Raw genomic sequence first — 21978 nt, forward strand, 5'->3', positions numbered from 1 at the left:
AAATATTTTTAGGCATAATGGTTTAACTAGGGTCATCATAAAATAGAAAGCGAACAGCTCTATTTGAAAGCTGCCGCTGCTTGCAGTAAAATGTCACTAATTCTTAAATCATAAATGATACACAAACAAGACAATATCTTTATAAAAATACCAGGCCAAAGAATTGTTTTATTGTAGGGTCGAATCTGCAAATGTGGGAAGCTACACTATCTTTAAAAATACGAACTGTGAGAACTGGCCTGAAGGTTAAATTTTACTGAGCAATATGTAATAGTCGCATTCTGGAAGATACACATATTATTTTAAGTTCTAAGATTTTTTTTAAGAAAATTCACACCGCTTGACAACGAAGAGCCTTAACTTTTACATAAATAAAGAAACGGTTATATTTAATAAATTTGCTGAAACAATTAGAGAAAAATGCAAAAATTATCAAAATTTACCCGTAATAATCAAAGAAAAAATATCTATTCTTTGCTCCTTAGCAACCTACAATTGAACGCCGATAAAATTGTCACAATAATAAAATAAAAACTAAAATATTTGAAGAACTCAATAATAAATGCTGGCCAAATTTTAATACCAAAAAAAAATTACCCAACCACTTCCCGATATAGGGGGGTCTAGTTGTTTTTACACCAATGAGCATAGCATAATATTCAGGAAGATACAATAATAATTGTACCTGTAATTTATACATTTTTGATATATAACAATAAAACTTATGTATTCAAAATCACCGTTTATTGATCTACATGAATATATTAATATAAATTTAAAAAATATATGTATATATTTTATTTTTTTAGCCATAATAATCCACTGCAGTTCCTTAGTGCGCTTGCACAGGGACGGCCCTTTACTAAATAATTAATGAATACATGAAAAATAAATTAGGTATTTTGGTATATTAAGGCGAAGCACCGAAGTAATTCAAAATCATGTGTTTTTAGTTTGAAAAATCTTATCGCTTTGAAATATTTAAGATGCTTTAATTCAATAGTGCTAGTAGAACATATTTTCTTGACTTTTCAGAGTCCAGAAGTAAATAAAATATCAGGCTTACAAAAAACTGCTTATATATCAAAATCTCATACCTACGAACCCCTTTTTCGGTTATATTTTTATTGTATAATGTGGAAAATTAAGTTCTTCAAAAAATGGTCGTCAAACATGTAAATATTTGTGCATGAAGTTCGCAAAATAAAACATAACACACTTTTGGCAATGTTTTTTCCTCGTGTGAATCAAAACAAGCTGCTGGAGTGTTAAGTGGGAATTTATACCTTATCGCCATCTTCATAAGGAGTGTTATTATTGGCGGCCCAATTCCAAATGTTACACGACTTGGTGCATCGCCTTTATCCTACGCGTACCAGGGTCAGTATAAAATAGTAAAAAAAAATTTGCAGTAATCATAAGTCATGTACCTATCTATGTAGGTATGCCCTCAGGCCCAAAATGAGTGCTTGTGCGACAGGCTTTGCTGGGTACCAAAAGCTAATAAACGTGATGTCCGTTAAATTTTAATGCGTTTTTTTTTCATTTTAGGACCACCATACGTGCGATCGATTGGGCCAATTCGAGCAGTTTCTGGGCGAGAAATTATCCTTTACTGTCCCTATTCGGGATATCCGATAAGGTACGATACTTCCATATTATTATACATACATAGCATACCTGCATACCTGCATAAAGGTGGCGCTTCTAGGTTTTCAAAAGAGTTTTTTTTTATTTAATTAAAATCAAATTTAATAATATAATTATTAAGTTCTGCAAATATTTTTTGGTTTTTGTTATTGTTACAGCTGCTTCGGCTTTCAAGGCCATTTTCAAACTGTGGTTTTAGCCACGTTTAGACGACTTAATATGATTCTATTTTGATTTACGTAGTTTAAAGTCTATTGACTTTTCTACCTTAACATTTTTGTAAAAAAACAAAAAAAAAACTAAAGGTTGATAAAATTAAGGTAAAGATCATCCCCTTCTCTCGAAAGATTTGTATAAAGCAGCAAAGACTCTCGAAAGCTGTAGGTTCTATGGCGTCGTGAAATTAGCACACATTTTTCTGTCTAGAATTTCATCGCCTTTGTGCAGTTTTTTTGTTGATTTTTAAATTAAAATCTAGAGAGATACATATACTTCGCTATATGATTTCAATCATAGGCTTTGAAATAACCCTTTTCTCATTAAAAAAATAAAACATTTTGAAATTTTGTTGGTGCCATATTAGTCAACAGTTCAATAAAAAACAGTACTGAAACTCATATGAAACCGAATACCTAGTATCTACTATTTTTATATTATTGATGAATGTCATTCTTAAAATAATATTTTTTTTAAATAATTATAAAATATTTCAGTTCAGTAAAATGGGAGCGTGTGGGTGGCGTCCCAATAACATCTTCAGTGAGCGGGCCCCTCGGGGCCGAGGGCTCCCTCAGGATAACCAGAGTGGACGCGTCTCATGCAGGGGAGTATACTTGCACAGTGAGCGCAGCCGAGGGACAGCAAGCGCGGAGAGATATACAACTCATCGTTAACAGTAAGTAGAAGCTCCAGTAGCAGTTCCGTAAAATAGAAGCATGTGAGTGGCGTCCCAGTAACATCTTCAGCGAGCGGTTCCTTCGGGAAAGATGGCTCCCTCAGGATAACCCGAGTGAATGCATCTCATGTGGAGAAGTACACTTGCACGGTGAGCGTGGCCGATTGACAGCAAGCGCGGAGTTATACAACTCGCTTACAGTCAAAACGGCAGGTGTGGGCGAACGTATTTTAGTGTCCAGGATATTTAACATATTTTTTTAAAGTTCAAAGTATCTCGGAACCTTGAGACAATTTTTGATTTTAACTTTATTTAACTTAACCTAACCCTACCTATAATAATCTAACCTTACCTATAATAACCTTAGCTTTTTAAAACTACTTATTTATTTATGAAACATGCCCAAATACCTTTATTTTATTTTTCGAGTGCGGCCAAAATAGTACCTACCTACCTAGTATTTGCATAAAGTAAATGGTAAAAATTCTAGCCACATGGTATCAGGCAGTATCAGGATATCAGGAATACCAGTATAAGAAAATGTCATCAACAGAAATTATTCTGGCTGTCATTCCATATAACGAAAGCGAATTTTCATTTTACGTAATTAAAAAATTAAAATGCTAAAATTTAAAATCCCGTTAATTGTCAGTTTTCTCTTATAGTAATTAAGGTAAATAAAAAGGTTTTATTTTAAAATATTTCGTATTAGCCGTGGCCAGCGATCCCAAAGATTTACCGAAATAACTATTTATGTGGTAGGAGATGGTAAAAGATGCATTAAAGTTCCATTTTTCGCAATCAAAGTTTGAAGGTCGGGAAATACGCACAATTTATAAAAATAACCCAAACTAAACCGTAAATTTTGTACATGTTTACTTAAACCCCCGACTTAAATAGTTGTCTCCTTTCGATATTTGAGTTGAATTCAAGTGTTGTTTTTTGAAAGATCCTTTGCATGCAGCGGAATTCGACAAGTTTACCAAAATTCTTTATTTATTTACTAACGGACCAAGTCCAATTACAACACAATACATATTACACAAAGTCAATACAAGGAGAAATGTTACAATACAGGATATTTAAAAAATTACAGCTATGACAAAAATAAGGCACAAAAACAATAAAGATAATGTCAAGTCAAGACAGGAACAAGGTTTTGATGGAGTTCACGACTTCTGCCGCATCAATAAAAAATATTACTTGACTGACAAAAATCATACAGCAAAAAAATCAAGGTCCTGACTTGAGTTGACGAGTCTTGCCATTCTAGACGATGGTGAATAGTATCTATAATTTGTGGAGTGTTGATTGAGGAAAAGCAAATCATTATTTCTGAGTCTATTTCATTAACAACAATTTCATTTTCCAGATCCTCCAGAGATTGAGCCATTCTCCTTCCCGGGAAGTCTGCAGGAAGGACGAAGAGCTCAAGTTAGCTGCAGTGTCACCTCTGGAGATATGCCAGTCTACTTCTCTTGGTATAAGGATAACGCTCCTATCCCTGCCACCCTTCAGGTTAAACCAACTATTATTTAGTACATTAACCATTTTATATTATGCTGATAAGATTTCAATGCAGCTGTGGAGGTAAAATAAATGGTTGTAACAAGTGGTAACTAGTAAGTGGTTGATACTTACCTAAAACGAAATGTGTACTTAGAAATGACGTTATTTCTTTACTTATACAATATTCTGAAACTTGTGGGATAGTTCCTAATAAGTAAATATTTTTTTAATGTTGGGCAGCTGAAGTACCTGTAAAGGCTTAGGGCTGAAGACATTTGATAAGTTCATTATACAACTTCTTTTTAACAATTATTGCATGACTGCAATACAGAAAGGCTGAGAACTTTCGTATTATTCTCCCCCAAGAGCTGTCTTTGGGATGTACATTTCATGGTTCCATAATTCTCATTAAAATTACAACTCAACACAGCTTTAAAAATGAAGTAAGGTCATTAAAAGCGATGACAAAAAACTAATATTTAAACCTAGTTTTTGTTTCATCACTGTCATTTTGATGAGTTATCTGATCACCAACTTTCGAAACAACTAAAGCAATTTTGACCTTGAGCACCTCAATTTATAAATCTAAATTTAATTTCTTTCACTGGGAAAATATTAAATATGAGGAAAAATATTTTTTTTTTGTAGTTTGTAAGTATATTGTATTTAAACTGTTTTTTGGGATTTTATCATAGACATCCAAATTAATAGACGAGCTAATCAGGGAAAGGAGAACAAACCAAGTTATGCGGAGGCGAACTGTGACCGTCCCATTTTTGGTGATTTGTCAATAAAAATAAGAAAGTATACAGGTATAAATCACATTGTAATATCACCTTTTGGTCCTCAAAAATCAAATCAACTTATGAATTACCAGTTATTTTTACAATGGCGCGAAAATTGTTGACTGCTTAAAAATCTTGACTTATCCCAAATCGGATAAATAAAAGTTCAGGCTTGTTTCCAAATTTTAATTGACACTTTTACAAATGTGTTATAATTTTGCCATCTCAATTTTAGCATCGCTACGTCAGGTGATCCTGCAAACCTTTGCCTTACTTTAGCGAACTTTACTTTTCTGCGCATGGTCTGGTTTTTTCATTGTGCGCCTTCGGTGATCAATGTACGACTGATGTCATAGTTTATTCAGAGCATTCTTAAACTCTCCTGGTGCCAAAAATATGGTCACGTGGTTTGCCTCCAGCAAATATCAATATATCAAATAGCAATATCGTCTAAATGATACCCAGATTTCGAGTTAGGGCTTAAGTTAACTATTAATTCGAATGTCTATGGATTTTATATATTCTTCGTTAAAGCAGCAAAAAAGGATGAGGTAAATTTATGTCACTCTGCCATCACCAAATCTAACCTCAGTGTTTGTTATATTATCATTTCTTATAATTTGTTTTAGATACATCATAATCTATTCTGACAAGAATTTTTGTTGCAACCACATAACTCCTTACAAGAGAAAGCAAAGAAAAAGCTAACCATAAAACATATTTGCTCATCTCTACACCACACACAAACACTTTATTTATTTCTTGTTTTAAATTTTTATTTTTTTTAATTTTGTATGTGGGAAGAAATTTTTTGTAACTGTACGTTTAACAAAACAATTGCAGGTGGAAGAGCGAGGTGCAGAATTTTTCAGTAATCTTGTCTTTAAAGATGTTTCGTCTCGGCATAGTGGACAATACACTTGTGTAGCTAGCAACAGCGCGGCCAAAGTAAACTATACAGCAGAACTGATTGTCAAAGGTACACTCGCACCGATTGTAGTGCACCCTGTCATCACAGACCGGCAAAATAAACTCCCACTTTCTTATGCTACCATGATTTTTTTTGTGACCGAAACATATCAATATAATGACCGAGCGGTTAGTAGACAAGTGGTCCAAAATGTGGGGTTCGCACTCAGCATCACGGGTCAATCCTCTGCCATCCAAATCCTCCATCATTGCACAAACAACATACTTTTAACCTCTTAAATGCCAGTGTAGCCTAAAGCATACATTCAAAAAATCATTTCTCTAACTAGCTATTCTGGGGACCCTGTTAGTTTATGGTAATTTATATGGTGGTTTATTTACTATTTTTATAAATATATAAACAGATCATTTTCTAAAATCGAAGAAGGCCAAAATTTTACAGCCATCGGCACACAAAGAGTTAATGAAAGGAATAGGGGGAATTTAAAATGTATTTATTTATTGTGATTTAAATTATATGTGTACAATTTATTTTATTGTTTTTATGAAATAGTCATATTGTTAATATTATGTATTTTTATAAATGCATTATAATATATGTACAAAATTCTTCGAAACGCGGGAATTTCACTGCTTAAATAACGAAATCTGATACTCTTTGCTATATTAATATCATAATGGATTGACATTGCCCAGCAGAATCTATCAAATTTTCGAAGTGATTGAGCTATAATAAATTGATGCTATCCCTGGGAAGATTGATTGATTGACTGTCCTAGCGCAGTGCTTATTGTGTTCTAATAGTGGAACATTTTTTGACGAGCTATAGCTCTATGCCTACCACAAGTAATAATTATTCATTTTTACCGTTATGTAAGCTACGATGTTTTGCTAACACTATCAACATAAGCATTGGGAGTTTATTTCGCCTCTGATTGGGTTACGATACCGGCACCAGTGCACAGTGCACCAGCAAACGTATTGTCCTGCAAGTCTTCGGCACCAAGCAGCCCGCTAGCACCATCTCATCTTGTGTGTTCATCTACTTTTCTTTTAGCTTCCCATCCTCGGTGTTGTTTGTTTGCAGGACTGTGGCACCAAGTACCTTTAACATGGCACCAGAGCACTAGCATAGCACCTTTCATCCACACCTCTATTTACCATCACTTACATCCAGCCAAGCACTGTGCACAAAATGTTTTAATTTCTGTTTTCTGTTTTTTAAGCTATGCTTACCATGGATTTATATATGGCTTGATGGGTGAATATATACTCTCGTCTAATTTGATTCTTTGTAATGACAGATGGTATCTTCGGCTTGTGTAATGTGCTGACAAACAGCATCTTTGTGTGCGGTGTCACAAGGACCAGATGATAAAATGAAACAGTGGAATCTCACTATTCTGGAACTATAAATGATACCTGATAGTACTGCACTACTAAAAGTGCCAGAGTACTGAAATTTATGTAAAATTTGAAATAAACTAAGTGAACACCAGTTAAAATTTATGGGTATCAGTAGCAAAACATGATTTTTTAAATTGCTGACCAAAATAATCTTTTTTGGTGATTTATTTTCACATGCAATCCTTGTTTAAAAGTTTTAAACTTCTGACTCAGATAGTGCCAGATGGCGGTGATATGCACCTCTGAAATTCCAGTTTAGTCAGGTTCTACTGTATATATTTTTCTTATGTAAAATCAACCCCCGAAAACCAGAATGGAAATTATTAACAACCTAAGCACATATGTATTATGTAGTTGAAAAACAAAAAAGCTTTTTAATTATTATTAGCTTTCAATAAATAGTACAATATTGCTGAAGCAAACTGCACATCCAATCATTGTTAATTATACTATATGATATTTACTGGTATCTTATTGCTTTATGCCATGTGAAAAGTATCGAATTCATGCTTAGACTTACTTAAATAATCTAAGTTCTGTTAGTAATTTGATTGTATGTCCCCCTTGCTGCGTTGAATAGTGCCCCCCAAATGGGTTAGTGAACCGGTAGACAGCTCTGCTCTGGCCGGGTTCGTCCTCTCCCTTCACTGCAGGACCAGGGGATCACCAGTTCCTCAGATCACGTGGCTGAAGCAGCAAGGTAATCATACATATATTATTATTTAACGAATTAACCACCATGCTGTTTCCGAGAGGGAAAAACCGTTACACAACTCTCTGCTGTCACACACTTTGCTTTATTCACATTCATGCTCGGTCTCGTACATACTATTCTGTTATTCTGACTATTGACATGACTCTGCTCTACCATTCAGTTTCACATTAAATATTCTCTTGGCACTCTTGTCTTCATTCACCTGTTCCACGTGTCTATTATATCTAAGTGTCCCTTTCTTAATCTTGTTCACTACCCTTTCTTCAGCCTTGAATTATTTTTGGATATCCACAATTGTAGCAAAGTCAAACATGGTTTTACCACACATAATCTTATATTATATAAAGTTGATTTCTGTTTGTGGATTTGATTTGTATACAAATCTACAGATTTATTCCGAGGTTGATGAAAACTTACACACTTGACCTTCAAAACAAGGGGAAGGTCACTGTCTAAATCTGATTAAATTTTTATCTTAATCTCTGTGTGAAGCCCGAGCAACGCCGGGGAGTTCAGCTAGTAATCAATAAAGTTGTAAATTCACAAGAATAGCCAGCAAATGATTTAAATATCCTCAATACATTTGTACATAAAATCATCTTTTACCTTACATGCGATGGAATTTTTTTTTATTTGGTTGGAGAAGTTATTACGTCATGCTTTATCGATATGTTCATACATATTTGAAAAGTGTTACAGCACGGTATCGCCGGTTTATTGTCTTTGAGTTACGTGTTAAGCATCATCATTTTATGATTCTAACTATTTTGATTCTCAATCTTGTTTGTAATGCATTATAACTTATTCACTTGATCAAGGAATGTACAAGTGTACAGAAGTGTCAAATTAATTCATCGACTTGTCATTAGCCAGATATCGAATATTACCAACCCATTTAATATAATATTGTTTGATGTTGGGTATTGTCTAAATTTCAGATATTGTCTGCTCCTAAATTCCCTACTAACTAACTAGCATCACTTCTATTTTAGGCCAATCTGGGAGCGATTTTATTCCTCTGGTCAATCTGGGAGGTCGCTTTAAGTTCATGAGCAATGGCACATTGCTTATTGAAGGAGCCACTTCCTATGACGAAGGTCAATACATGTGCAAATCTGAAAATGGAATAGGAACTCCCCTGTCCAAAGTTATAGCTGTGTCAGTAAATGGTAAGAATCATTCATCATTAACCCAGGTTTTGCCAGTCAAAACTTTAATTCAATGATTATATTATTAAAAATATAAATGTTGTGTAACGAAGGTGAAATACAAAATCTTCTGAATTTCAGATCCTGCCAGATTTGAAATTTCATCAAGAAATGTGACAGCCCGCCGTAATGAGCCAATAACCCTAGTCTGTGATGTTATTGGGGACAATCCAATACAGATTCAATGGACACATAACATGAACAGAATAGATTTAAATACTTACCGGTAAATAGAATAAACACAACAATTTCTGTGGTGTAGTGTGACTGTTTTGATCACCCCTATGTTTTCTCAACAAGTGTCATCTTTTTTTATAATTTTTTTTAAATAGAACAAATAAAAATCGGTGGAAAATTGAGTCGTCGACTTATAAAACCCGTTCTGGAAATTTCTGTTGGTTTTGATACATTCACAAAAGGTGCTTAAAGTAAATTGAAAATAAATAAATTATTAAAATATTTCAATAGATATCAAAAGAATGATACATTAATGTGTTGGTATTTAGCATAAAAGGTAATTTTTTACATTCAAAGTGTTCCAAACCGTTTTTCGTGACATCTAGAGATTTTTGAATACATAATTCCACAGTGGATTTTGTAAGTATACGATTTAATTATCTCCCGCAATTTTATTGGTACCCATTTATGACATATGTACCTACCTACTTTATTGAAGCATTCAATAGTTTAGATTTTGTTTCGCCTAAGAATAAATATTTAAAAAAAAAAAAAAAACAGAATTAATATTTATTTATTTATATATAATTTGTACATTTATTTATAACAATTACAGGTAATAAATCCTAAGACGTTATAATTGTACCATTTATGCAGTGTATATGCAATGCCAAAAATCTCGCAAATGTAATATGTAATATGTAAATTCTCTGGTAAATGAATTTTTTTTTTTTTTAATTTTTAAAAAGAAAGACAAACATTCCCGGGTTACGAATAACCCAACAATGTTTGAAAATCTCCTACTACCACCACAGAAAGCCGAAAATGTTGCTTGTGTTGTGATGGAGGACTTAGCCAGCCGAGGAATCGAACATGCGACGCTCGGGTGAGACCCAAGCGCTATGCCCACTCAACCACTGACCGGTCTCATCTCTTTACTACGATTTCTTGCCGACAATGTATTTTTGTCAAGCTTTCCGTAGTGTCGGTCAAGACCGTGAAAGATTGTTTTGCATAATTGTATATTCTTGTTGACGTATTGCGCTGTAGTGCAACGTAGTTTGCTCGGCTCTGACAATATTGCCGGGCCAAATCTAAATCCTTCTCGCTCTTTTACTTATGTGCATCTCTGTTTGCCAACTAACCGCTACCAAAACTGTAATAATTTCTAAATTTGTTTATATATTACGGCAGTCTTGACAGGACACAACAATATTATGATCAAGACAATAGATTATTGACGATCAAGACATAATTGTTTGGCAATATGCAAATTTATATTGCCCATTTTTCAGCACCTTAAAACATTCTAATCTAAAAAATGTTTATAATTTCAGAATAAGCACATCGGAAGTGAAAACAGACTCAGGTTTACGATCCCAACTATTTATAAGCAGAACTGATCGGCAAGATTCTGGAATATACAAATGCCAAGCAGTAAACGCTTTTGGTCACAGCGATCACATTATTTACTTGTCCGTGCAAGGTAACAAAATATATTGTTATAAAAGTTATCAACCTTTATTGCCTTTATAGCCATAATGAAATTCCATTCAGAATGAAGCATTGCTTGAAGTAACATTTGAATAAAATAAAATTAAAAAAAAAACACAAATTCAGAATCGAAATATTGCTTGAAATGGCTTTAGCCATGATCTGAAACAAACCAGGTACTTCCTCACCTTCCTCTTCCCTATCTTCTTCCCCTCCCCAATGCCTTCGACCTCACAACATACCCTAATTGGGGATGCCATGGGTGGGAGCAGTTGGGACTCTCGTTTGGTATTCAATTTTTTTATGTTAAAAAATGCTTTAAAATTACACTAAGGTTCCTAATCATTAGATATTTAATGTTGACAAGCCTAATTCATAATAATCATTTTATTAATAAAATTTAATTTTAACCTTTCACTTTGCCTTTTGTTGTATACATAACCTAATATTGCTACAAAAATTTATATCATGTGAATCTCATTAAAATGCATGATTTGCAGTAAAAATTACTCCCTAGGTCCCACTATAAGTTTATTAATCTTTCCAGAGAGACCAGACCCTCCTTTCTCGCTCATAGTCCTTGAGGCCGGGAGCCGCTCCGCCCGTCTGGGATGGGCTCAGGGCTTCGACGGGAACTCCCCCCTTCTTGGCTACACCGTGCAGTACTCTACCCTCGGGGGCTATGGACCCGTCCCCGTGCCCAATTGGGATGATGCCATCTCACATAATATATCCGTCCATTCACTAGTCAAGACCAATAATGTTCAGTAAGTTCTTAATGTTGTTTATTTAATTACTAAAGCGGAGATATACCGAAGAGTTCCCGTGGGAGTCCGTGGGCCCATTGTGCTGTCTCCCATTTCACCTCATTCCTTTGAGTTTGTTTCCAGGCCGTGTAAGGATCCCCTGGAGGATCCTGTAGCAGTAAGGGTTTTCCTTTCAAAAGTTCCTCCTTATTAGGTTTCCCAGATGGCCCCGCGAGGGAAGAGTCCATCAAGGTGGTTTTAGCCCTCCTCTCCACACCGCCTTGGTTCCCCGAAGGCCTCAAAAGGGAAGAGTCCACCGAGGTGGCCTCAGCTCTCCATTCCCCTAGGTTCCTCAAAGGCCCCTGATTTTGTTGTTTGAATGATCCATTTTTGGTCCCACAAGTATCTAGGGAAAAAGAAGGTCCACTGTTCCCGAGTGCCATTCAGCCTGAGCTCGGTAGTTCACACCTTGCCTTGGGAAGGCTATTGCAGGTTGTGTTTCCAATCTCTACGCTAATCTAAATATTGTGTATCTATTTATTTTTTAAACAAGCTATAAACCATTAGTTGTACAATACCCACAGACCTTTTCACTAGCTCAAGCCCAAAAGAAAGTAAATCGGGTACCTGCTATGACAATTAACCGTAGTTCGACCAACTCCTAGACAAGCATCCTACCCACTAGGCTATTGACTGCAAAATATATCAATATTTACAACCCGTTTATTGAATTATGTTTTATTAATGTTTTATTATTTTGATCTCATTAAATTACTGATGTAAAATCGGATATTGGTATAATTTGATCAAACTACCTCTTCAATACCCTTAAAATGTGGTATTGAGAAAAATGCTCAAGATTCAATGTAGAGCCAGAAGCATTAATCTGTCTGCCTACAAAGAATCCTGAGATACTTTCGACATGTTGTTTGCCAAACCCGGAGAAGCTCAAGGTCACTACCAAAGTGGAAGGCAGGAGAAACAGAAGAAGATCCAATTTATTGAATATGACTGAGTGGCTATTTGTTTGTGTTTTAGATTGACCATCCCAATGTCAACGCAATATGAAGCTGTCGTGTCCGTTCTTCGCCCCCACACCAAATACTCCATCAGAATACAGGCCGTCAACCAGATTGACCGCAGTCAATTCACAGAGCCTGTTATTGTCAAAACACAAGAAGAAGGTATGTCATATTCTCTTTATTATATCAATAATCAATATGTTTGAAATTAATTTTATTTATCTAATCTACTTAGGTACCTAATAGATGAAGGAGAGGAAGTTCTGGGAAGGAAAAAGGTATGAGGGGTGGGTAGGAATCTAGAGATTAGTGTGTCGAGGAGGGACATATAAATATATCTCTCCAGTTGGAGAGGTCAAAGGGTGTCCCCAAACCACCCCCTCTCGATCTGGCACGCCACGCAGATGGTGGGCAGGTGCATCCTGTACACACCTCATCCGATGAACCCGGACACCCATGCTAAATCACCAAACGTAGTGAACCACTTGGGGTGACCTATGGCAGAGGTGTTGGTTATCCATCAAATGGTTCCTGGGGTGGCGGTACCCAAACCCTCCTCCCAAATTTTGAATGGACTATGAGAGAAATTGTTTTCCTCAGGACCTCCTCTGCGGGGTTAAAAAAAAAATGCCATTTAAAATTGCATTTTTATGGTTCCACCTTTTATATCCGTTGCTAGAATATAAAGTTTATTGGTAAGTACAGTTAATATTACATTTTATTAGCACATACAGTATGTATGCACATATCATCAGGCGCCCGGCATTAGTAGAGACCTCAAAAGCGCTGTGTTACTTGACATTATGTCGCTGTGTTAATACAAATAAATAGTAGTATATTTGTGTGTAGGGATAGAATGGCCAACCTTATGATTCCAGAGATAGCCTCATTTTTAATGTCAGTGCCATACAAATTTTTCTTTAAAATTTGATAACTCCTTCATTTGTACACGCAATTGCTTCGTACGAAATTTTACAGCAGAATCCATTTCTAGCCAAAAAAATACCCTTGAAAATTCAAATCTCTATGTCTATGAAAGGCGATTTTCAGCCCACTGTGTGACGCTGTAATATTAAATGTTAGATAGCAGTTTCTATGTTTTTACGTTGGCAACATTAGTCCCGCGCAAATTTTTTGTGGTTTCATAATCTGTAGTCGTGGTGTTTTTGGATTTACCATCATGTAATATGTTTGTTCTACATTGATGTCCATTATTAAATAACAAAATTGTTTAAAATTTCTATAATTATTTTAATTGTTTGACCTGAGAAACCATTTTGCATTTTCAATGCATTTTGAAAATAGGTATTTTGCATTTTGCATTTGAAATGCTTTTCTAAAAACCATTTTGCATTTTCAAATGGAAAAGTTTTGACCCATTTCCATTTTGCATTTCAAATGGTTTTGGGTACCCATTTTGCACATCTCTGGTTAGGTATTAGGTATTATCAGTGCCTTGGCTCCTTGGCAAGTCGGATTGCTCCAATTGCACCTGCGTAGGATTGGCCATGCATATCATCAAACAGTTGGTACACACTCACATGACTATTGGAAAATTACCTGTTTTATACATAATGTGGGATAATTGAATGGCACCCAATGTGGGTTAATGTCCCTCAAATCTGTATTTTATCTCTTCTTCGCTAATTAAAAACTTGTTTCTTTGAATATAAGCTATTCTAGGGAAACTACTTGTGTTATAGTATATACTATTTTTATAAATATATCAACACATTATCTGGTACAAATTACAAAAACATCATTCTGCAAAAAATGAGCAATATAAAATCAGCTGGCGCACGGTGAAAATTTAGCATTGGCGATCAAGATGTTAAAAATAATTCTCTTACTTAAAAAAGAATACTATAAATATTCAATCTACATTTAATTTTTTTGTTTTTTTTTTTTATTGCGAGTTCCTTCGGTCTTTTACTGTAGTTTTCAATCTTGAGTCTGAATGTAATAATATTGTAATCTATTCATTTTCCAGCACCGTCAGAGGCCCCCTTAAATCTCCAACTCCAGACGGGCGGGCCTGGTGAGCTGCACGTCAACTGGCAGGCACCCCCGCGCGAGACCTGGAATGGTGAACTCCTCGGTTACACAGTCACATGGTTCGAGATGGTACCCGGCGCCCCGGCCGGCAACCACTCCAAGACAACCACGGTCAACGGCTGGTCCACCACCGAGCTGACATTGAACGGCCTCAGGAAGTTCACAAGATACGGCGTGACGGTGCGCGCATTTAATGCCGTGGCGGCTGGACCGCCCACAGCACCCTCTGCGGCCACTACTCAGGAAGGAGGTAGAAATTTTATCTACTACTTATAGTGATCAACTCCCGGGAATTTACTTTTGATGAATATTCCCAAAATGGGGAATATTGCAGAAACTTTCATCTAATATCCAGACTAAGCAATGAGATTCTCTCCGACAATGAAATTTCATGATATTAATAAATATATCACATAAATTAGAGCATGCTGAGGAGAGAACTTTTAGGATGTATTGTTTCAGAGAATTTGTACAATTCTTCAAATTTCAAAGACAATTTTCAAGTTCTGTGAAAGTTCTTTTCAGGTTCTGTTATTATTTAATTTCTTTCAAGTAACTGGCATGTAATGATACAATAACAGAACTTGAATAGGAAATTCAGAGAACCCGAAAATGAATGTTGAAATTTGATAAATTTTTCAAATTCTATTAAACAACCGATCCTTAGAATTTTTGGAAAATTTTGAATAATAATCTTCGGTACGCTGTAATAAGCCAAAAATGTTAAATGTTATGTTATGAATGCTGATAAGCGTGTGATGTCACGGTACATAAAAAATTACTGGTGTGGCAGTACTGAAGCACTGCCATTGGAATTATGAACTGTGTCTCATATAACATCTTTTTACATGTATACATTTTACCTTTTATGTTTACGTTGAAAGCTCATTACTTTGTCACATTTGGAAATATCGAAAAATTGGTTTTAATGTCCTTATTAAATACTAGCTGTACCCCACCACGTGTTGCTGTGGATCAGTCTGTCTGTTCAGATAGAGAAACAATAGCGCATGTTGCTTTTACATCCCACAAATGGCGCTGTTTTTAAAAAAAAGCGTGTTTGTCCAACAGATGGCACTGTTTTTCAAAAAAGCATGTTTTTAGATTATTTTTTCAATATAATGTAGGTAAATATGTCAAAATTTAAAAGCAATCGGTGAAGAACTTTTGGAGATTTAAGATTTTGAACAAACAAACATTTACATATTTATTTATACATTCATAATACATATAAAAATAAAAATTATTTTGATAGATCTAATATATAATAGATCAGGGTATATTCTCGGGTGCACTTCGTTATCTACTTGCACCTTATTTAAATGTAGCATATCACAAGCGCTCTCCTGTCATGTTAACCTAACCTAAATCAGTCACACAACATCGCCCAACTTGGTGTCGATTAAGTTCTACGCAGAACATCTGGCTGGGGAGCTCTTGTGACATGTTGGATTAATCTAATCTAACCGAAACCCTTTTCACAAATAACTCAGTACGGGATGGGTTTTTACATGTCTAGGAAAGTTCCAGATTAAATGAGGAGGGAAAGACGAATGCCGGTAACATTTTAAATAAGAAAGAGTCAGATTCGTTCCCATGCAGCCAACATCAACTAAGAATATTTATCCGCCATGTTATTTATTTATTATGAAAAGTAGAAAGGTTTTGATAAATATTAATATCAAAAACGTTAATTTCAGTTCCAGAAGCTCCACCGCTAGACGTGTCATGTATTCCCCTGTCTGCTGTGAGTGTTAAAGTCTCCTGGAGACCACCACCAGTGCCGCAGCATGGTGGACTCATCCAAGGATATAAGGTCTTGTATACACCACAGCTCAGAGATCATGGTATGTTCAATATCTTCAATTTATAAAAGATTTATCCATCTCGCAAATCCTTTAGACAAAAATTTATCACGAAGAGAAAAAACTAAACGAACCATTCGCAAATTTGCTTAGTCAAAATACCAAAGCGTTTTATGTGTTTATTTGTGTGTATATGAAAAAAACTACTTTTTAGGTCAATATAAAATGATTTGCTTTTGCAGTTGAGCACAATGTCGGTGAAGTCAAAAGAATTACAACCACTGAAACTTATCTTCATGGCCTACATAAATTTACAAACTACTCAATCCAAGTATTGGCCTATACAAATGCTGGAGATGGAAAGAGAAGTCTATCAGTTTTCTGCACCACAGAAGAAGACGGTATGTGTACGCCAAACCTAATTTACACTTGTACAGTGAAACCCTCATATTATGTGGTGAATGGTTCCAATAGGGGACTTAACTACTTGAATTCTGAGCTCCCGCAAAATAATACATACCCCCTTGTGTGCCGGTCGTAAAACTAGCTGACAGTAATTTCGTAATTACTCACTAATGTTATTCAAAAATAAAAAAAAATTGTAATCATATTGTCTTATCGAATAATGTGTTCATGTATTTATTAAAATTTTATCTATATTGCATAAGTAGTTTCCCCAGAATAGCTACTTATATGTAGAGAATGATTTCTACTCCCTCATTTTACATAAAAATATTCAAATTAAATTTGATTTCTGATCCAAAGATATTATTTTGCTTTATTATATTTAAATAAAGCTTAAAACATCATATTAACTTATTTTCGTCATGAAAATAAGGTAATATGATGTTTGCTCTATACATATAAATATAATAATATAATATTTAGGTCGATAACACTTTCATAATGGCAACACACTTTTTTATAGATAAAATTAATATGTTTGCATGTGACAAAAGATAATTTAGACAGTAAGAAATATTAATTCCTTTTCCAAGCGAATGAAATATATTTTAGCCGGAAATACACGCCGGCCTTCAAGCGGTTATATGTAAAAGACATAGGTCTAGATAAAGAAGTTTGTAGAATTCATTTCAAAAGAGTCATACATAATTGCTTCTTGACAGAAATACAACGATTTTCCCTGAATTATCATTGTCTTACCGATGTAGGCTATTTTGTTATATGTGCTATTTTGCATTCGATTACTCTATAACAGGGATGGCCAACAGGTCGACCGCGGTCTACCGGTCGGCCTCGAAGCTGATTTAGGTAGCCCGCGAGAGTAACATCAAGTTAATAGGAAAATATGACAAAATAACATTATTTTGAGATGTTTTCTATACTATACTATACTATACTGAATAAGGTACCTACTCACGCGCTTCGGTCGCATTGTAACAACACAATGGCAGTATCGTTGCGTGCATGAGCGTGAGTCAGGCAACTAAATGCGGCTCGCCTCGCTAAGCGCGTTTCCATGAGAAGATTCCATGCCTAAGAAAGGTAGCTTTATACTTGACGTCGTTTTTCGGTTCTATCTTTGCGAATCAATATTTTCAACGATGAATGCAATACAAACCAAACATCGTTCCCGCATAACAGATGCCCACTTATCTTCGTGTTTGTGAATCGCAGTCACTTCGTAACTCCCCAATATGATAAGCTTGTAGAGAATGTGCAATGTCAAACATCCACCCTAAAACGTAAAGCTGAATGAAATTTTTTTTTGTTACATTGCAATAATAAATTCTTACAAATTTATCACAAAATAGTTTTATTTTGTCGTTTTTAAACTCTACCTTGCAGTCGACCGCAAGAAATAATTTTTAATGCAAGTAGACCGAACAGGTCAAAAGTTTGGCCACCCCTGCTCTATAACATCGCCTAATTTTATGTATATGGTGGTAGTCAATGAAAAATCATGTTTTTTTATTTTAAAGTATGCATCTTCTTTTACCAATGTTATTTATTTTTGTGATAAAATCATATTTCATATACATTTTTAGTGCCTTCACCACCGCAGAGGATAAAAGCCCTGGCTTTAACTGCGGAGACGGTGTTAGTGAGCTGGCTACCTCCTACTAGTCCGAATGGAGTCATATCTCACTATACAGTGTATCATAGAGAGGCCGGACGGTAAATAAAAAATCTACTTAATACATACCTTCCTTCACCCTTCTGTTACCACCGGTTGTTGCACAGAATTTGAAAAATTCATCAAATTTCAAAGTTGATTTTGTTCTATTCAAGTTCTGTTATTATTTAAGTTTTGTGAAACAACTGGCCAATAATGATATAAGAACGTAACTTGAATAGAACCTCCACAGATCATGAAAATCAACTTTGAAATTGGATAAATTATTCAAATTCTGTGAAACAACCCGTCCTTAATGTCTTTCTCAGTCTTGCCTTGTCCACACGATGCTAGTATTTAGTTGAGTAGTTAGTGGTAACTAAGACATTCTGTGAAATTGTTTGTATGCACTAGCACCGCGTGGAAAGAGTGCTTTAGTAGTAAGTAATTAGTAATAGTTTAGTTGACTGGAATAGAATTTATTCTATTTTTACAGGCTAGTAGCCTCCTCCACCGCCGGCACGCGCTTGTAGGTAGGTGGGAGCTATTTTCCACAAATACTGTAGAATAGTTAAAATACCTCCAACTTCTGACTATTCCCATACATTCTGAAGGCAACATGATGCACCAGCGGCACTAGTTGTGAGGCTTGGTTTACTTTCATACATTATAATTGATTTTTGCACAATTGTGCCATGCTACACTAGCACCGCTAACGGCCAGAGTAGCCAGCCAATACAAGTAAATACTGCCAATATTTTACAGGAGTTGGATGTACATATTATTAATAAATATTCTATGGTATTTGCTGTCCACTGTCCACTCATAGATGCACACCTCTGCACCCATCCTTTTAGTTGGTGGGGGTACCAACTTACTAAGTTAACATTTAGACAGCACTGGCATTTAGACAGTACATTAGTTATCTAACTGCTTAACTAAGTACTAGCATCGTGTAAAAAATGCATAAGATACACTATAATATGTCTTCATTATCAACTCTTACAACATAGGGATTAGACTTAATTCTAAATTAAATCACTTTGCATGCCACTAGGATTATAAAATTTTATAAAAATGATTATTTTTCACTATTTTAGAATTGGCAAGCACTCCAGCTATACAGTGACTGTGGATAATGCGAAGAACACGGACTTGATGTTTGAGGTTAGGAACTTAGCTGAGCATCAGTTGTATGAGTTCTGGGTCTCAGCCACCACTGGGTCTGGGGAAGGTGAACCCACATCCATCATTGCGCAAGGTGCAAATAATCGAGGTTAATAAACTTTTTATCTATAACTCCTAGTTAATTCTACAATAAAAAAATGACAGAAAATTACTCCAAAAAAAAAAACATTCTTGAATATGCGCTTCGTTGGTACTGAACAGGGGGGTATAACTCCAATCGATTGCCTAACTACATCCACCAATGAAAACCTCTGAAAGTCGATGGAATAAACTTTCAGAGTGTTTCATTGGTGTATAGTATAATAAGTAGGCTCCGAATGAGAATTGTACTGTCTAAATGTTGCATATCTATGGTTTTTTTAGAACCAATTTGTTTCATACAAAAAGCCCGAAAATATCCAACTAGTGAGTTGTTTATTTATGGTACTGAAGTAAGCTTTATAATAGATTGAAGTGTGACTACAAAATAAAACTTTATTAGTTAGGTACCTTCCTACTACCTTCATTGTTTATCCTTTTTTTTAAATTTAGAGAATCTAGCAAAATATAAGTACAACAATCTATGGATTTTTAAAAAATTGTTTCTCACATTCACCTGCAGACTTAAGTGTCAAGTTATATTTTGATTTCAGCATGTTAAGCCGGGACAACCTGTATAATCTAATCATTTTTCTTTTATTTCTTATTTCTATAATATACTATAACTGTCAATAACCATCATGTATGCAAATGGCACTTGTGTCGTTAATTCTTAATAAATTAAAAAATAATATGTCTTATGTTTTCAGCCCCAGCTCGAATAGCTTCATTCAGCCAGTCAATCAGAAGAGCAGTTGGAAGCTCTGCCAGTTTATCTTGTCTGGCCGTTGGTAATCCTTCCCCCAGAGCGAGATGGCTGCATCGCTCCATCACCATAACGCACACGCCTCACTACCAAGTGACGCCGCAGGGAAATCTCCTCATCCATAGTGAGTATTAAATTCATTACTTAGCTACTTAATCTTGCATGCAGGTACTTATGTAATTTTGTGACGGTGGTGTAGGTAACATACTTATGGAACATTCTTTCTAATGGCAATACAAATGGATTCTTATTTTGAATTGTTGGAAAGTCGGAATCAAAATTATAATAGTAATTCATCAAGAATTTGGAGGTTATTTCTATTTTGAATATTTTTTTGGTAATTTTTGGATAGGGCCTGACACGCTTATTACGAATATTTTTTAGAAAAAAACTTTATATTCGCCTTAATTACTATAAAAGAAAACTTTTTGCATTTCGGGCGGCGGAAAATTATGAATTTAAATTTTCAATTGCGTTAACCAAAATTCACTTCGCGAATCGATGCGGCGGCAATCAGCTGCCATTAGGTACGTCACTGTTATGTTGGTATCCCTGATACATTGATTTGTATCACAAACCATGTTACACAAACCTAGCGTAGCCGGTAAACTAGTTGAAAACTGGGATGTTTTTCTTGCCTTGACGCGAGCAGGCGTTATTAAGGGGCACTTTCCTTTGTATCACAAACCATATTACACAAACCTCGGCATCCCACGAAGATAGCAACGGTCGTATTTAGCTCTTGTTAATGCATCAGTGATACCAACATAACAGTGGGTTCCTAATGGCGTCGCGTTGTCGCCACATCGATTCGCGAAGTGAATTTTGGTTTTATGCAATTGAAAATCAAAATGCATAATTTTCCGCCGCCCGAAATGCAAAAAGTTTTCTTTTATAGTAATTAAGGCGAATATAAAGTTTTTTTCTAAAAATTATTCGTAATAAGCGTGTCAGGCCCTATCCAAAATTTACCATTTTTTTAAAGCAAAGTATATGTACTGCCATCATAAGCAAAATGCATTTTTTTATTACATAAAACCAATGTAAAACCTAATACATACAATATTTATTTCAAATAATTTTGATTTATATATTACAATAGGTTCAGAATTAAATAGTTTCCTCATTTGTATTTTTATACTACATACATAGTTCATTTTGTGAATTTTTGTAGAATAGCTGCCATTTTTTCTTATGACAGCAGTATCATCATCACTTTTGGCTCTACAACCCCTGGTGGGTCTAGGCCTCCTCAAGAGTCTTCCTCCACTCATCTCGGTCCCGCGCCAGCTCTCTCCAGTTTTGAAGCTCCAAGGCAGACAAATCTTTGAGGACGTTGTCGCTCCATCTTAACCTTGGCCTTCCCAGGCTCCTTCTCCCTATCGGTCTTAAGCTCAGCAGGGACTTTGGTTCTTGATGCTCGGTCATTCTCTCCACATGACCTAGCCACCAAAGTCTTCCCAGTTTTATG

At 35.4% G+C, this 21978-nt stretch overlaps 1 protein-coding gene across 1 annotated transcript in view; it reads left to right on the forward strand.

Annotated features, from left to right (window-relative positions):
• Positions 1-21978, forward strand: part of LOC149425015 (cell adhesion molecule Dscam1-like) — a 394348-nt gene that overhangs the window by 357633 nt on the left and 14737 nt on the right. The window contains exons 28-43 of the mRNA XM_089647487.1: positions 1552-1642; positions 2364-2545; positions 3918-4063; positions 5683-5818; positions 7757-7876; positions 8884-9060; positions 9181-9325; positions 10614-10762; positions 11318-11537; positions 12555-12700; positions 14529-14843; positions 16294-16440; positions 16641-16799; positions 18408-18537; positions 19576-19751; positions 20452-20631. Of these exons, the coding sequence (XP_089503613.1) occupies positions 1552-1642; positions 2364-2545; positions 3918-4063; positions 5683-5818; positions 7757-7876; positions 8884-9060; positions 9181-9325; positions 10614-10762; positions 11318-11537; positions 12555-12700; positions 14529-14843; positions 16294-16440; positions 16641-16799; positions 18408-18537; positions 19576-19751; positions 20452-20631 (2619 nt within the window). The remainder of the gene's footprint in view (positions 1-1551; positions 1643-2363; positions 2546-3917; positions 4064-5682; positions 5819-7756; positions 7877-8883; positions 9061-9180; positions 9326-10613; positions 10763-11317; positions 11538-12554; positions 12701-14528; positions 14844-16293; positions 16441-16640; positions 16800-18407; positions 18538-19575; positions 19752-20451; positions 20632-21978) is intronic.

Source organism: Hesperophylax consimilis, chromosome 3, assembly GCF_061612785.1.
Source record: "Hesperophylax consimilis isolate HC1 chromosome 3, BYU_Hcon_1.0, whole genome shotgun sequence".
In the NCBI taxonomy this organism is placed as follows: Eukaryota; Metazoa; Arthropoda; class Insecta; order Trichoptera; family Limnephilidae; genus Hesperophylax; species Hesperophylax consimilis.